The sequence below is a fragment of the Diabrotica undecimpunctata genome, chromosome 9 (genome assembly GCF_040954645.1).
Source record: "Diabrotica undecimpunctata isolate CICGRU chromosome 9, icDiaUnde3, whole genome shotgun sequence".
In the NCBI taxonomy this organism is placed as follows: domain Eukaryota; kingdom Metazoa; phylum Arthropoda; class Insecta; order Coleoptera; family Chrysomelidae; genus Diabrotica; species Diabrotica undecimpunctata.
The window spans coordinates 111,038,577-111,056,878 of record NC_092811.1 but is presented as its reverse complement, the minus strand read 5'-3'; the positions used below and the strand labels follow the sequence as shown (position 1 = coordinate 111,056,878).

The 18,302-nt window shown below is 35.9% G+C and overlaps 1 protein-coding gene across 8 annotated transcripts in view; it reads right to left on the bottom strand.

Moving 5' to 3' along the window:
* Positions 1-18,302, bottom strand: part of MESK2 (misexpression suppressor of KSR 2) — a 179,789-nt gene that overhangs the window by 104,403 nt on the left and 57,084 nt on the right. For all 8 annotated transcript variants that reach the window (XR_011952017.1, XM_072544017.1, XM_072544018.1 and 5 more), the window contains 2 exons: positions 16,491-16,690; positions 1,369-1,489 (listed from right to left, as the gene is read on the bottom strand). Coding sequence is in view for 7 of the 8 variants with exons in the window: in XM_072544017.1 (XP_072400118.1) it covers positions 1,369-1,489; positions 16,491-16,690 (321 nt within the window). In the remaining variant the exon portion in view is untranslated. The remainder of the gene's footprint in view (positions 1-1,368; positions 1,490-16,490; positions 16,691-18,302) is intronic.

The window sequence follows — 18,302 nt, the reverse complement described above, 5'->3', positions numbered from 1 at the left end:
CTCCTTTTCTAACTTTGCTGCACCGTACTGAAGACGACCAATAGTCATGCGGTTGCCTTTCATCTTGTACACATATTTTATTATATTTTTTTCCTTTGTTGCGAGCTATGCTGATACTTTCTAGCTTTATATATATATATATATATATATATATATATATATATATATATATATATATATATATATATATATATATATATATATATAAATTATATCCCAAACAAATTTAAAAAAGTGATTTACAGCAGTAATTTCCATGACGGTCCCGTCCATGATTCTAACAACAAATCAATAAAATATAAAAAAAACTCCCCTTTATTAATTCTAACTCATTCTGTCATATCCATATTCAAAAATATTAGTATAGCTAAATATAATACCATGAACAGCAAACAACTATTTTCAAAAATCAAAGACCCAGTACCAGCCTTATATAAAAGTAATCTTGTTTATGAAATACCGTGTCTAGGATGTTAAAATAGCTACATTGGCCAAACATCACAATGGCTAAAACAACGCATCACACAAAATAAAAGTGATTGCAGCTTGGGAAAAAATACTTGCGCAGTAGGTGAGCACTATAGTATAGCACTGAGACTATAACAAAGCTCACATTTTGGCACACACGGATAACTACAAAAGTAGATTATTTCTTGAAATGTATTACATTAACAAAAATAAAAACACTTTAAATTATAAAACGGACAGTGGACAGTTAAGTAACATATATATTGAACAAAATTTATAAATATTCAAAATAGCCAACATTCACCTTAATAATTCATCAAAGAGATATCATTCCCCTAACGTTTCTTTTATTGTTATTTTTATTTTTACATTTAAAGTAATTTAAATTTTTTATCGTATTGCTGTAACGAACGTTTAAGATAATTTTTTATCGTATTGCTTAAGACAATTTAATCTTGACATTCAATATTTCAAATACTTCAATGTCAGTTTTTATTTGTGAAATCTTTTAATTTCTGTGAGTGTTTTTTAAATGTATTTGTTGGCCATTTTTTGTAATGTTAAATTGTTTTACAGTTTACTCCTGCTGAAGCTATCAAATAAATAGCGAAATATTGAGTATCTTAGAAAAAAGAAAGATTTTTATTAGAGACCACTTTACCCGATAATTCCAACGTATTTATAAATTATTTTTTGGTCAAAATAATCATTTCTAATATAAGTATAAGTGGAATAAAAAACCAGTAGTTTCACTAAATATAGTTTGTGTTGTTTTTCGCATAAGAATTGATCTGTTCCGGCTGCTTAAGCTTCAACGAGACGGTTTAGAACGACTATAAAAGATTATTTACGCTTAAAAAATTTTATTAACTATTATTCCTTAATATTTTTCGTACTTACTCTTCTGGAAGTGTTTGAGCACCTTCTTCCTGTCCGGGTGCGTTGATGTGATAGACGCAGAAATTTTCCAATAACGCTCTCATGTCAATGTAATTGAAAAATGCTTGGAAATTGGATACATCTGAAAAAGGAAAAGAAAATAAAAATGTGAAACCAGCTTTTCACGAAAACTTTTATATATAGACCGAACGTAACAGAAGTTCCAAAGTTAATCTTTTAGTTAAAGTTAACTATTTACAACTGACATGATATATTTACTTAAAGAACTTTTTCTGTTTGATGTGAGTAATGAAAAAGAGTTTTTTAAAACTCATGATTGATTAAAATTTCATGGAGTAAAAATACTTTAATTAAGAAAATACAAATAAAAATTAACATTTTAGTTTTTTAATTAATTGTATTTTGAAAATGGCTTTCCACATGGAGGCAGCAACGTCAAAGAAACGAATTCATAATTTTTAATTTTTATTTAATTTACAATGAAAAGGTTAATCAGAGATAATATGTTGTTCTTTTATCTATGGATATATTAGTCGTTAGTTTATCTCCGTTGGAGTTACACAATTGGTCGGTAACCTTTTTCACCATACTCAACCTTGGATATAACAACAATTGTTGTGTTGCTTAATATAGTCTAAGCAACACGTCATTTGTTGATGAAAACATCTACTTCCATAATAGCATACAAGCAAATATAAATAGAAAAATAGCACAGTGTATACCAGTACAAAGCGGAGTCAGATAGGGTGCTCGTTAAGCCCACTTCTCTTTAATATAATAATGGACAAAATATTACAAGCAGTACGTAAAGGTCATGGTTACAGAATGGGGAACAAAGAAATCCAAATATTATGTTATAAATAATAGACAAAATAGGCAGACGACGCCGCATTAATCGGCGAGACACAAGACGAGCTCCAAAGATCCAGATCCAGAGCTCCAAACACACATCTTCAATACAACAGCCCAGAAATACAATATGATAATGTCAGCAGAAAAAACCAAATGTATAAGATCTAAATACGTACTACGATGTAAAATCGAAATTGATGGGAAAATAATAAAGCAAGAAGCAAGGTCTAGATATCTGGGAATACATAAAACTAGTTACGGAGATGTTGAAAAAGAAGTACGACAACTAAGATTAAAAGCAAGTAAAGCATCGGGATCTCTCAATGACACAATCTGGAAGAACAAACACCTAAGACGACACAAAAACAAGAATCTATAAAGCAGCAATTAGACCTATATTAACAAACGGAGACAAGATCTGACATATCTATAACAAGACGACTACTAGAAACAACAGAGATGAAAATACTTTGACGAATATCAGGGAAAAGTCTGTTGGATAGGGAGACAAGCAAAAACATAAGAAGAACATGCAATATAAAAGACATAAATGGATGGGTGACAAAACGGAAACAAGAGTGGAACAAACACATAAGTAGAATGGCAGAGGATAGGATAGTACGAATAGCACGAGATAAGTTACCAAATGGACGAAGAAGTATTAGCAGACCAAGAAAAAGATGACGCGATAATTAAAACAATTTAGGAGGCCAATATTGAAGAAGAAACATGCTTTAAAGCCGACATACAAGAGGGAAGAAGAAGAAGCTTAATATAGTTCTGGAACTAGTTTTTGGTGAGATTTACTTTCAGATGAACTCAGATGTGACACTACATTAGTTCATCTTTATTGAGAAATTTAGTACGATTATACTATATAGGGAACAAGTATTCTCCTTAGGGGCAGATCCTTGGAAAAACAACCCAATTCAATGAATCCTACAGTCTAAGACAACAGTTACACAGTTCTACGCTAAAGTATTTGCACTGATAGCGTTCACCGATGAAATCATTAGAAAAGACTACAAGAAAACTAGCAGACACGCCGGCAGAGCTAAAGAATGTTTCAATGCCTAAAACTATTCTGGACATTAGAAAAGACATTCAAAAGTGGTTGCCAAAGTGCTACAAAAACCAATGGTGAAATTACAGTGACAAATCCATAATAAAATCATTAGCAACAGTGGAACTTTCCAGTGTCCAGGGCACGGGATACTGTTAACTGAGCAGAACGCTCTACTACACTACGACTAGGCGAGCGGTTTACCCCTCAAAAGACGCTTAGAAACAGAATATACCGACTAAAATTCTTTTTGCATTTCTAATGCACCAAACGCTTTTTATTCGATTCTATATATTTTTCCAAGATGAAATGTATTTTTTTTTTATTTTTACAAGTGGGCCGGCAATTGTTATTAACAAATAACTAATACAAAAAAGCAATTTCACCGAATTGCTTCGGAATCAATTTTTTTTAGGTGTATCTCATCAAAATAAACACTTTTTCTCTCTTGATAATTTTTCGAAAAATGCTTCCTTTTCGAGTTATTTGCATTTTTTTGTTGAAAAAATGCCTTAATTAGTGATTTTTGGGATTTTTTTTCTAAAAAACTACTAAATGAATTGCAATTCTACAAATAGACTTATAATCTTTAAACCGTCGAGTACAAGTAATAATATTTTGACAAGGATAATTTTTTTCTCTCTTGCTAAAAACGTGGACCCAAATATTTCGAATATGCCTTTCGAGCAGTCTACCGCTAAGTGTGTACAGCGGTTGCGGCGATACAGGCGTGCGGCACGTAGAAATATTTGTTTAAATTTAAAAAATTAATTCAATACAAATATTACGTACAATTTATTAAAAAAAAAGATAATTTTAATTATTTTTATATAGACATATTATAATTAAAACAATTAAAATTAATTTTTTACAATGCTATAATAATGTAATTTTTCTTTTAATATACGTGGTGACTATATTATTGAATGTTTTATTACAGTGAAATACATTAAGCAATATATAATTAATTTTCATTGAAAAATATAATAAAATTAAAATTTAATATTAATTATACATCGTTTTCATTGTCAATGATTTGAAAATTTTCGTCAACAGCAACAGGATTTCCATCTAATAAGCTGATTTCATTGTCTTCAATAAAGTCGTTTTTAATATTTTTACAATTCTCTGGTGTACATGCACATACTGCACAGCATTCTAAATTATAGGAAATACAATTACAATTTTTCGTAGAACATTTTCCGGTACATGAGCAGAAATACTTTTGTAACATATCTAAACTAGTTTCGCCTTCAAAATAATTAAAATCGAAACAATTATTTTCCATTGTCCAACCATGGGTTAATGGATCAAGAGATAAAATAACATTGTTTTTTGCTTAAATCCATTCATTTATTTGCCACTTTGCTCTTAAGTAATGTTGTAATAATGCTGGTTTCGAAGGTGGTGATTTTTCATTATTATGCATTTTTTTTAGCGCCTACAGCACCTCAACCGCTGTACACGCTTAGCGGGATACTCTCGAAAGGCATATTCGAAATATTTGGGTCCACGTTTTTAGCGAGATAGAAACCATTTATCCTTGTCAAAATATTCTAACTTGTACTCGACGGTTCAAAGATTATAAAGCTATCTGTAAAATTGTAATTCATTTAGTAGTTTTTTAGAAAAAAAATCACAAAAATCACTAATTACGGCATTTTTTCAACAAAAAAATGCAAATAACTCGAAAAGGAAGCATTTTTCGAAAAATTATCAAGAAAGAAAAAGTGTTTATTTTGATGAGATACACCTAAAAAATTGATTCAGAAACAATTTGGTGAAATTGCTTTTTTGTATGTTATTTGTTAATAACAATTGCCGGCCCACTTGTAAAAATTTTAAAAAAATACATTTCATCTTGGAAAAATATATAGAATCGAATAAAAAAGGTTTGGTGCATTAAAAATGCAAAAAGAATTTTAGTCGGTTGATGCTCTGCTTATAGGGGTAAACCGCTCGCCTACAAGAAAACGAGCTAGCAGACACGCTGGCAGAGCTAACGAATGTTTGAATGCCTAAAAATATTATTAAAATTAGAAATGACATTTAAAAGTGGTAGCCAAAGTGCCATAACAAAAAAATGGAGAGCCATACACTGACAAACCAATAAGAAAATGATTAGCAACATTGGGACTATGGAGGATTAAACTATTTTTCATCAACTATTTTCTTAATTTTCTATTGATGTTTATTTTCTTGTTATATGATTTAACAGTAAAAAGAATAACTAAATACCATCACCATAACGGATATAATCGTACTCAGACATGAATATTCACCACCAGACACTTCTTTCATATTCAGTGCTCTCCATTTAACCTCTTACCATATACCTTCTCAAGATCAATAAATACAATTTGAATACTTGATTTTTCTTCGGAAATCACAAACTTATTGCAAAATACCAAATAGTTAGAAACTAAGTATAGTAGTGACCATGTTTAAGAAAGACTATAGCAGAATTCGTCAAATTATACAAACATAAATCTAAATATGAAAACAACTTTCAAATTGACCACCAAAGTGATAACCAACAAGATAAAAACTTATACATTAGCACAAGAGCAACATGAAATATATAATTGTATCAGACAAGGTGAATCACTAAGCTCCTTGCTATTGTATCATTATGGATGACGTTATAATGTAAGTGCGTAAACAAAAACGAGATAAAAATGTGGAATTCGGACGTAATTTTTCCTAAATAATTTAATATAGATAGAATTTTTGGCAAACTAGATTTGTATTGTAAAAGAAACAAATATATGTAAAATATAGATTTTAGTGTTGAAATTAATTGCAGTTATCCACTCAGGTATATGGCTGTTACGGCGTATCTATAAGTTTATTAAATCGCGAGGGTATGCTCTTGGCTCACATTCCTACGCAAGGTGAAGAATGGATTGGCTTGCAGGTACAGTCGCAGTTTAGCGTTGTGAATTTTCTTCACTATGGGAATTATATTTAAACTTTTCTATTTATAGGGAGGGAGATCAAAACCTTTGGTTATTTCTAATGGATTTACCAAGTCATACAGATCGTAGACGATCTTTTCATTTTAAAATTCTTAACATTTACTCCTGTCCAAGCCATTATTGAGCAAGACGCCAGGGAGGGTTTTGGGATCGTAGATTTTCGTAAATTGTGGTAAATTGTTGCATTCACAGGGTATTTTATAGATGCAATTCCACAATTATTAGTTTAATTGTCGAATATACGTAACAATTTATACCTTCCTTCTTCTTATATTTCTTTTCTTTTGTTTCATACTATTTTTTATAGAATTGGATCTCATTTTACTCAAGTTTCTTAAAATATTACACTTCTACAGAAAATATTGTTTTATGTTATACTGCTCTATTACGTGTATATAAAGCTTACGCCTATTTCCTGCAAATGAATTTAGTTTAGATCGGGGTAGTTTGATTTTGGAATAGACCCAAACAGTATTATTATGTTATGTAGGTTACAAAGATCGATTACATGTAGTATTCATACAGAAAATCGATAAAAGGCTAGTCTAATTCGCATTAGAATATATCAATTTTATAATCGTAATATATTATAGCGAAAATGATAAAAAATACGTAACAATAAAGGAGTCGAATCAAGTGATATTCTAGTAGAAGTGTGGAAAAAGCGTTAGGAGAAATAAGTGGACAAACCTTTTTACTTGATACACTTGTGGAAGTGGATAACATTCTAGTAAATGTAGAAGCATTTTAAATGCTTCTGAATATTTGCGTAAAAAAAAAACAAAGAGAATATTTAACAATGTACAAACATTAGCGCCATATAACTACTTACTCACACTAAGAGAACATGGACAAGAGTATTTTATAGACGAATACCTAAAAATACTGAAATATACGAAGAACAGTTTGGATTTATGCAAATTAGATAATCAATAGATGCAGATCTCAGTATGAGGTAACTAATCAACAAAATATGTGAACAAACACTTCTACTTCATTCTTCTTAATGTGAAAAGTGCTTATTTAATCTCCTCCTTGATAACTTGTCCTCATAAGACACCTAACTATGGCTCCAAGTGCCACACCCCGGACAAATGCATTGGTCTGCAGACTAAACTAAGTGAGGTAAGTGAGGGTAGCCAGATATGGCGAAAATTTCACCGCCCGATTGCCAGTATAAGCAATCCCACACTTGCTAAATCAACGGCTCTGGGCGAAAGAATTGGTAGGTGGTAGGGCACCCTTTTTGGGCTGGGGTTAAGAAATCGATCCCGAAGGTTGAGGAACCACCTTGGTCAACGGCACAAGGATGTAAAAGGCAAGTGGAAACCACTACATTAAAGATCCCCCATGGATATCCCTAGTACAATCATCATGGTTTTAGAAACTAATAACGGCGTTACTGATCATGGCCCTCAGAAGCCAAGATCCGGCAAGGGAAAAGAAGACAAGGACTCACAGATCGTTAATCAGCGAATTCCTTGACAAAAGGACGTAAATGAGAAAATAAGACTGTTCAACAATAGAATAGGAACCTGGAATGTTCAGAGCATGTTTCAGTCTGGCAAATGCACAATGTTATTCAAGAAATGAACAGGTTGAATATTGTTGTGAATTTATTAATTGTTAAGTCTTTAATTTATAATGTCTTGTTCTTATCTTAATTCATTAAAAAGCACAATGACTGATATTTATTTATTTTCACTAAACATACATAATTTATTAAAAAGCGAACGTAACATTTTATCGCGAGCGCGTCGTCCGAATTAACTGGCCCTCCATATAAAAATGTTGTATTTATATACGAAATCCTGATATACTAGAACAGCATCGAAAGATCGAGAAGCTTAGCCGGCTCATTCACCATAATTTTGGTTCTGGACTTCCACCGAAATTTCTACAATAAAACAGAATAATTAGTCATAAAAGTTAGGCCAGTATATTTATCGTAACATTGCCCCCCTCTTAAAAGATGGTTCCTCCTGGAACCTTGTCGGGACTGGAACCGGAACTGTATGCTGGTATCGGCAACTGGACCCTCTTTTACAACTTCCAGTTGTATAAAAATGACAAGGGACGGTTTTCTCTCCGCACCAGTAACTATGCGGATTGCAACAGACTAACACCTGGACTTCGGTGTCTTTAAAGATCTCCTCCACCATATTTCGGATAACCCTCCAATCTAATTGGCGGCACTCCAACTTTGACATGGCTAACTTTTGCACGTCGGACTCTAGTACGTGCTCTCTCAATTGAAGTAAGGCTTCCCATACATCTCGGTAGGTAGGTTGGTCACGGGCAGTGTCTTTTGTTACCAGGTAGAAAAGGTAACGTGATGCATCTTGGAGTTTCAAGGTTTTACCGGGAGCTGGCACTTGGCATTGAAGTTCTGCAACTCGACCAAACTTCCTTCGAAAGACGGATGCCAACCCTGGTGCGTCTTTGATACTGGCCGGGATGGTAAGGGCCAGCGAGTAGTCATCGGGGAGCGCGAGTAGATCTTGCTTTTCTTCAGTGGTAACACCATGTCTCGCTTTACCGGTACCTCCATAGGCACCCATGAATTCCTCAAACGTGAGGTCAGACACATCGTGAATTTGGTTTACTTCCACTTCTTCATCTACGTTGTGGTCACCTTCGAAAGGCGCCAACCGGTTATGGTGTACTATCATCGGCTTTCCCCTCGGAATCTTGCTTATTCGGTAGATGACATCGTTGATCTTCTCCATAATGAGGTATGGACCTTCCCAAAACTGCTGCAATTTGGGAGAACAACCTTTTCGCTTCTTGGGATTATACAGCCATACTTTGTCGTTCTTCTTAAAGCAACCCTTTTCGGCTTGTGTATCGTACCGTTTCTTCATTCTGTCGCTAGCGATCTGAAGGTGGGAACGGACCAACTCATGTACATCGTCCATTCTTCTTCGTAATTCGATCACATAATCTTCACCTGCTACATCTTCTCCAGGTTTACATCCAAACTCGAGATCACAAGGTAGTCGCATTTCGCGTCCGAATAGGACTTTGGCTGGTGTCTGGCCTGTTGATTCGTTAACAGCAGATCTGTAGGCCATTGTGAAGAACGGAAGGTATTGGTCCCAGTCTCGCTGATGATCGGACACCATCTTTGTCAAATACTTGCCAACTGTCCTATTCATTCGTTCTACCATACCATCCGATTGCGGATGATACGCGGTAGTTCTTGTTTTCTTCATGCCTAGTCTATCACATATTCCTTGGAATAGATCGCTTTCGAAGTTCCTGCCTTGGTCACTATGGATCTCCAAAGGCACTCCAAATCGGCTGATATATTCTTGGATCAACTTATCTGCAACGGTGGCGGCCTTCTGGTCTGGAAGTGCGTAAATCTCGACCCACTTAGTAAAGTAATCCATTACTACCAGCATGTACTTGCCTCCATTTTCACTTTCTGGAAATGGCCCAGCGATGTCCAAAGCTATTCTTTCAAACGGGCTTCCAACATTATATTGTCTCATAGGAGCTCTCCTTTTTCGGTGAGGCCCGTTACTCGTAGCACAAATAGTACATTTCTTACACCAGTCTTTTACGTCGTCGGAACTGTTCATCCAATAAAACCGTTCCCGAATTCGCTGAAGGGTTTTCCTTACACCAAAATGCCCTCCCGATGGACTGTCGTGTAACTGACGAAGTACTTCGGCTATTCTGCTCTTTGGGATCACCAACTGTCTTCTCTTCTCTGAACCGTCATCATTTTCCAGGACTCGTTTAAGCAAGCCATCTTCGATGATAAATGAGTCCCACTGGGCCCAATACGTCTTAACTACTGAGCATAGGTTTGATATTTCCTGCCAAGGTGGTCGACGGTTTTCCTCTTTCCATTTTCGGATTTTTTGTATAACTGGATCTCTCTCTTGTTCTTCCCTGATCTTAGTAGGCGTCCAGTCGTTGTTGACAATCGTCGTTCTTAGCACTGCTGCTTCCTTGGATTCCGTTTTGTTGCAGTGGGAACACTCTGCTGGGCATGGCCTTCTGGAAAGAGAATCAGCGTTTCTGTGGCTAGCTCCGGCCCGGTGCTCAATCTTAAAATCGTATTCTTGGAGTCGTTCGATCCACCTGGCTATCTGACCCTCTGGATTCTTAAACTGCATCAACCACTTAAGGGCGGCATGGTCGGTTCGGATTAGAAACTTTCTGCCATAGAGGTATTGATAGAAGTGCTCTACTGATTTCACTACTGCCAGAAGTTCTCTTCTCGTGACGCAATAATTCCGCTCAGGTTTTGAAAGAACTTTACTAAAATATCCGAGGACTCGTTCCTGTCCTCCTTGAATCTGAGACAGCACTCCTCCAATTCCCACATTACTTGCATCTGTATCTAAGATGAACTCTCCTTCTGGCAGTGGATACCCTAAAATTGGTGCTGTTATTAAATGCTTTTTCAAGGTCTCAAAGGCATTTTGGCAGTCTGTATCCCAGCGGTAATCTCTTGCTTCCTCCGTAAGTCGCGTTAATGGCTTAGCGATATCTGCAAACTTCTTAATAAACCTCCGGTAGTAAGTACATAGTCCAAGAAAACTTCTCACTTGATGTTTGTCAGTTGGTTTTGGCCATTCCTTAATGGAATCGATTTTTCCCTTATCCACGGCCACTCCTTCTTTACTGACTATATGACCCAGATAATTGACTTTACCTTGAAATAGCTGGCACTTCTTGGGGTTTAGCATCAATTGGGCAGCTTTAAGTCGATTAAAAACGTTTTCTAAATTCCTCAAATGATCTTCGAATGTCTCCCCCAAGACGATTATGTCATCTAAATAAACCAGGCATGTTTTCCAAGATAACCCTCTCAACACATTTTCCATAAGCCTCTCAAATGTCGCAGGAGCATTACAAAGTCCAAATGGCATAACGTTGAATTGCCACAATCCAGATCCTGTGGTGAAGGCTGTCTTTTCTTTATCGACTGGGTCCATTTCTACCTGCCAGTATCCAGACTTCAAATCTAAAGTAGAAAACAATTTACTTCCAGCCAATGTGTCCAATGTGTCATCGATCCGAGGCAGAGGATAACTATCTTTCTTGGTAACGTTGTTCAGCAAACGGTAATCCACACAGAACCTCGTCGTTCCGTCTTTCTTCTTAACCAGGACCACCGGAGAGACCCATGGACTCGTAGAAGGTTCTATCACCCCGTCTTTCTTCATTTCCTGAACAATCGTTTCAGCTTCCTCTCTCTTCGCCTGTGGTAATCGTCGAGCTGTTTGACGAATTGGCTTAGCATTACCAGTATCAATTTTATGCTTAACAACGGTAGTTCTTCCCGTCTTTCCTCCTTTCGGTACGAAAATATCACGATACTGCCGAAGAAATTCCCTTAATTTCCTTTTCTCCATCTGATTTAGAGACTGTCCTGCAACTGCAACCATTTGGTCGAATTTGTCGTTGGAATTATCAGATGTTGTCGCCTGACGGATTATGGATGTCACAGGTACACAAGTTCCTACCTTTGTCTCTTTCTTGATGGTCACTGGGTAGTCGTTGACATTGATAAGTCTCACAGGAATTTCTTTGGCCGAAGTCACCAATTCCTTTCCAATTATGATTCCACGGCCAACCTCATCGTCGTGGTTCCAAGGCTCCATCATAACAGGTGTCCCTTCGTCTACAATTCCCTGTAGTCGCGCTACTATGATCGTTTCGCTTCTCGCAGGCACGACTGTATCTTCTGTAATGGCTGCTTGCACAGTGTTGTCATTATGTGGATGGAGAAATACCTCTTCGTTGCCAACTTTGATTACCTTATTCTTAAAATCCAATTGGAATCCATGCATATTCATTACGTCCATTCCTAATATAACATCCTCTTCGATGTCAGCAACTATAACAGTATGGACGAACTTTTCTGCTCCAATTCCCAATTGTACCTGGATTTCTCCATGAATGTTAGCATTTTCACCTGTAGCGGTCCGAAGTCGCAACCTCGTTGGTAACAGTTTCTTTCGGCTGTTTATAACTGTCGGGCGTATAATGGTTCTGGTCGCTCCGGTATCCACCAACAACGTATGCTTTTTACCATTTATGTCTCCATCTACATATACACTATCTTCACGACATTTCAAAGAAGCTATTAGTATGAGAGGGTCTTTGGAAAAGTTCTGGGTCGAAGCTGCCCCCCTAAGGCTGACCCGTTCTAGTTTTCCTGATGGTGAGTTTCTTGATTTGCGTCGTACCTAGGGTGCTTACAGGAGCTTCGTACGTGTCCTATTTCGCCACAATTCCAGCATCTGATGGTCTTCGTTTTCTTGTATGTCATGCTTTTCATCATATTAACGAGCTGGTCAAGTTTATCTTCATCTCCTTCCTCTTTTACAGTCCTAACTTTACTGTACCCGCCAGAGGCCTGCGTAGCTGACTCGTATTCGAGGGCGGCGGATAGGACATCAACCAGCGTCTTGTGACGAGCTAATCGCAGTGTTCTCTGCATTTCATGATCACGAAGACCATCAATAAACGTTTGAACGGCCAATTTTTCCATCATGTCTTCGGGAGCTGTTGGATAAGCATATCGTACTAATCTGGCAATATCTACCTCATATTCTTGAAGAGCCTCATCTTTCTTCTGTCTACGATTTTTAAGCTGTGACTGATATACATGCTCCAAATGTTCGTGGCCATATCGCATATTTAACCTCTTCTTCAGTTGTTCGAAATCATCGGTCTCCTCTACGGCTATGGTCTGAAGCACATCTAAGGCATCTCCTCGAAGGGCGATAGTCAGGTTTACAGCCTTTTCTTTTTCAGACCATCCATTTGCTCTTGCGGCTGATTCGAACTGTTTCATGTAGTTGTTCCATGATGATTTTCCGTCGAAAGTTGGGACTTTAACATGAATAGAACCTCCACTTCCTTCAAATTTCGGCCGTGTCTCCAACTTAAATTTGGTCTCGTCTTCTTTTATCTCCACTGTAATCGGATTGTTACCTCTCTCTGCTGTCCCTGTTTCCTCCATCTTCTTTTCCATCTCTTTCCATATCTTTTCTTCGAAGGCTAACATATCGGCAGCAACTTGGTTTTTTAATGAAGATATTCTATCGTCCAGGGCAGACATCTCAGAAGTGACTTTAGAGATTTCCGAAGAGATGTTAGCAGAGACTTTGCTTTCCAGCGAAGAAATCTCGTTAGAAACTTTGTCTTCCAATGAAGCGATGTCACCGGAAACTTTGGCTACATCACCAGAAACTTTGGCTACATCAGAAGAAACTTTCGAAATATCGTCAGAAACTTTGTTCTCTAATGATGCGATGTCACCAGAAATTTTCGAAATCGACGAGAGGACAGCATCATGTTTGTCTTCAAATATATAAGTCTCTGGATCTAGTCCTTCTTCTAGCAAAGCGTTCTTTAGTCGTTGGACTAACTCAGCCTTTTTTCCGGTAGAAGCTAATTCTCTGTCTTCTAGATGTCTTCTTAAAGTAGTCACTGTCAGCTCATAAATCGTCGTCATTTTCACAATTTATTTTATATTCACTTGTATTATTATTATAAGTCTAATTTATGTTCGATCTCACTCTGACACCATTTGTTGTGAATTTATTAATTGTTAAGTCTTTAATTTATAATGTCTTGTTCTTATCTTAATTCATTAAAAAGCACAATGACTGATATTTATTTATTTTCACTAAACATACATAATTTATTAAAAAGCGAACGTAACATTTTATCGCGAGCGCGTCGTCCGAATTAACTGGCCCTCCATATAAAAATGTTGTATTTATATACGAAATCCTGATATACTAGAACAGCATCGAAAGATCGAGAAGCTTAGCCGGCTCATTCACCATAATTTTGGTTCTGGACTTCCACCGAAATTTCTACAATAAAACAGAATAATTAGTCATAAAAGTTAGGCCAGTATATTTATCGTAACAATATCGATGTACTGGGTATCAGTGAATCCAGGTGGCCCAACTCAGGTTGTTTTTTAACAGACGAAGCCACAATATATTATTCCCGTAGCGAGAATAACCAACACAGACACGGCGTGGCAGTAATAGTTAACAAAAAATCTAATATCGCGGTGGAATGCTATTTCCCTATCTAAGAAAGGGTAATGGTATTGAAGTTGGTGACATCTCATGCCAAACTGAATTTGATACAAGTTTATGCTCTTACGGCGAATGACGACGAAGAAGAAGTGGAATTATTTTACCGAGATATCGAAGAGGCACTGAGAATAACGAAAACAAGAGAAATCACGATAGTCCTAGGTGATCTCAATGCAAAGATTGGAAAGGGTAAAGCGGAAAGTGTATAGGAAACTATGGTCTGGGAAATCGAAACGAGAGACTAGACCGTCTGTTACAATTCTGTCAAGATTATTACAAACACATTTTTCAAGTTACCAAACAGGCGGCTGTATACATGGCGATCGCCCGCAGATACATTGGAGAAAGTAGTCAGGAACCAGATAGACTCCATAATGATCAATGAAAGATACTGTAATTCTGTTAAAGCCGTGAAAGCATATCCTGGATCAGACGTGGTGGCCTCAGATCACAATCCACTTATAGCCAAGATTACACTCAGCCTCAAGAACATTAAAACACATCAAAGAATCCCTACAATAAATACAAGAAAACTTAAAGAACCTAACGTAAAAGAATGCCTCCAACATGAACTGCATGTGAACTGCAGCAAATTAAACACAAACACCAATGATATTAACGAGTACTGGGATCGACTAAAACGTTGTCTACTGGAACCCTTTAAAGAAATACTAAAGATTTCCGCAATGAGAAAAGAAGAATGGATGAATGACAAGATACTCAATATGATGGAACAACGGAGACAATTTAAACACAAAGACAACAATAAATACAGAGAGATAAACCACGAGATCAGGAAGATGATAAAGCAGGCAAAAGAAAAATACTTTGAAGAGAAATGCAAAGAGATCGAAGACCTTCTAAATGAATATGATCTGTTTAACCTACACAAGGAAGTTAAAGAACTGGCAGACTAAGAAAACAAAATCTCACTGGTGCACTTCTGGATAGACACGGGACTACTATAACACAAGCGGACAAGAAAGTACAACGATGGGCAGAATATATCGACGAACTGTTCGATGATGAAAGAGGAGATCTGGAGCACATAGAACTTACGTCAGAAGAAATAGGTCCATATATTACAAAAGACGAAATATTACACGCATTAAAAACAATGAAGAGTGGTAAAAGCCCTGGACCTGACATACTTCCTATAGAAATCCTAAAAATTCTAGATGAGAAGCACATTGATGTTTTAGTGACACTCTTAAAACTTGGTGCATTACCCAAAGAGTGGTTAACGTCGATTTTTATTTGTCTCCCCAAAAAGACAAACGCAAGAGAACGCAGCGGTTACCACATCATTAGCTTGATGTCTCATGTGCTAAAGTTACTACTAAGAGTCATCCATAACCGAATATATCACAAACTGGACATAGACGTTAATGATAAACAATTTGGTTTTCGGAAAGGCCTAGAAACACGTGAAGCTCTTTTTCACTTAATATACTGATACAAAGATGCCTGGACGTCAATCAAGATATATACGCATGTTTTATTGACTATAATAAAGCACTCGATAAAGTACGACATGAACAATTAATGAATGTCCTGAGATCAAAGAAGATTACAACGACCTCAGGATCATATCAAATTTATACTATAAACAGCGAGCAAAAGTACGTGTTAACGATCAGCTGTCAGAAGAACTTGTAATTAGACGTGAAGTGAGACAAAGATGTGTATTGTCGCCAATTTTTTTTAATGCCTACTCTGAAGAGATCCTGAAAAAAGCTCTTAAGAGTGAAACAGCTGGAATTAAGGTAAATGGAGTGCCCATTAACAACATTAGATATGCGGACGACACTGCGATCTTAGTCGAAAAAAGTCTTAGGCTTCGCAACAATCTGAATCAAGACGTACACATTTCATCCCCTCAAAGTCTCATAAATAAAAAATAACCAAAAATTTGCTGATGCACGGACTGAACAGTTGTTCCTGATCTTTATAACACAGAGTAGGTCAAAATTCACTAATCAATGTGCACTTTTTCACCTACAGCGTGGGCTACTAGTTTCGCAGCCATATTATCTAGTTCATTCATTTATAAATACAATATTTATGGAAGCAAACTATATATACACAGTAGTTCACGTCAAATTTAATTATATACAATAATATACTTCTAAAAACACTTACAATTTAATCCAAGATCATGGTAAGTCAAAATGGCAGGCTTGTTCCTGGAACCTTGTACAGCAACCACCACGTTTCCACGATCCGTCTCGACAACTTCCTCCATTACGGACGAGTCGTCCCTAGATAATGATCTGGCCGTCGGGAATTGAAGTTGGATGTTCTTTAGCTCAATGTCGTCCATGCTGTCAGAAGGCATAGTACTAAAATAAGGAGAAACCTAATCAGTACATATTATTAGATATAAATTATATTTTAAATATATTTAAAAATTGTTGTTACACACAATTATTGTACTGTGGATTACACTATAAAAAACTTCATCTACTGGTTGCTCGTTTGATTCGGGTTTTGCCAGCTGCATCTGTCTGGTCAAATCACCTGTAAATGTTAACAGTAAATGACAACGCCAACATATATTCCTAATTTTGTAGCCACCTTAAAAATCAATTGGAAATTTAACTCATTTGCGCATTAAGTAATTACTATAAAATAATCAAATTATATTTACAAACAACACAGACTTCTGAGTAAAGAATTAAAACCGCTAATCTAATTTTCGTTTCGCAAGAAAGCGTACGCAGCAACTACGTTGAAATCTACCAATGATTCTTTCGTAGGATACTGTGGCCGTATTTTCAACAAATACCAAACAGAAATCTTTGTCTTCTATTTTTTGAAGTATGATATACAACAAAAGTCTGTAAAAGTTAATCAAATAGACGATGTCCTTACATTATTTTACAAATTTTGGAAATGTAATATAAAATCCAATTATAAAACAAAAAAGGGATGAGGTTCATTTATTTTTGATATTGTCATTTAATTATTGACCGATAAAATCTTTACAGCCTTTGAATAACACAGGTCTACAATAAAAAAATGTTTTGATAAAATTAGCTATGTTTTTCTGTTTTATTACCTCTGTTGTAAGTATTTCGTTGTGAGTCCGAAAATTATAAAATAAATGCGGTACCACCCACCAAGTTTCACAATTTAATATTTAAAATATTAAAAAAGGTTGGTCTTTGTTCTTCTTCTTCAATCTGTATAATTGATTTATTCCAATAAACATATCCTTATTTTTCAGTAACGGACCCATGTGCTTTAAGAACGGCTAGACGTAATTGTAAAAACTGTTATAATACATTTTGCTATATATATGGTGATTATGTTAATGAAAATCATCAAAGAAACATCAGAAAGGACTTGCTCGTGTATATACAAACAAAAAAAAAAACATCAGAACGTTAAACACCCAAGCTAGAAAGAAGGTGAAACATCAAGTAGAAAATGAAGGAAAAGAAGAAGAAATCAGGTTTAACATACATTTAATGCAAGACGAATCTATAAGGGACCTTTACCAGAGGATATTTGATCAAAAATTACAGAAATTTGGTTTCAGAAACGCCAAAGAAACGTACGTACCTAAAACACAGTATAAAGGAGGCGGGATTACAAGCTTTGGGAGAACTCGAGAAAAGAGCTACTCAACATAAAGTAAAATAAACGAAGAAACCAAAAAATGTATTGAAGAAAATAAAATTCTATATATGAAAAGTATGAACACCTAATCCCCAGAAGACATACTCAAGTACAAAGGGAAAAACAGAAGTAAAATGATGAATGGCAAAAGCAAATAATGAAGAATGGAAAATTCCGAATGAATAACGTGTGCACAAATTAAACAATACATAGGAGGAACAAGGAAATATAAATCCTGGAAAATATTATAAAGAACTACTTACTACTCAATCAGCCCAGCTAACATTAAGCGAAGTAAAGACACCATAAGAATTCTAAAGAACAACAACA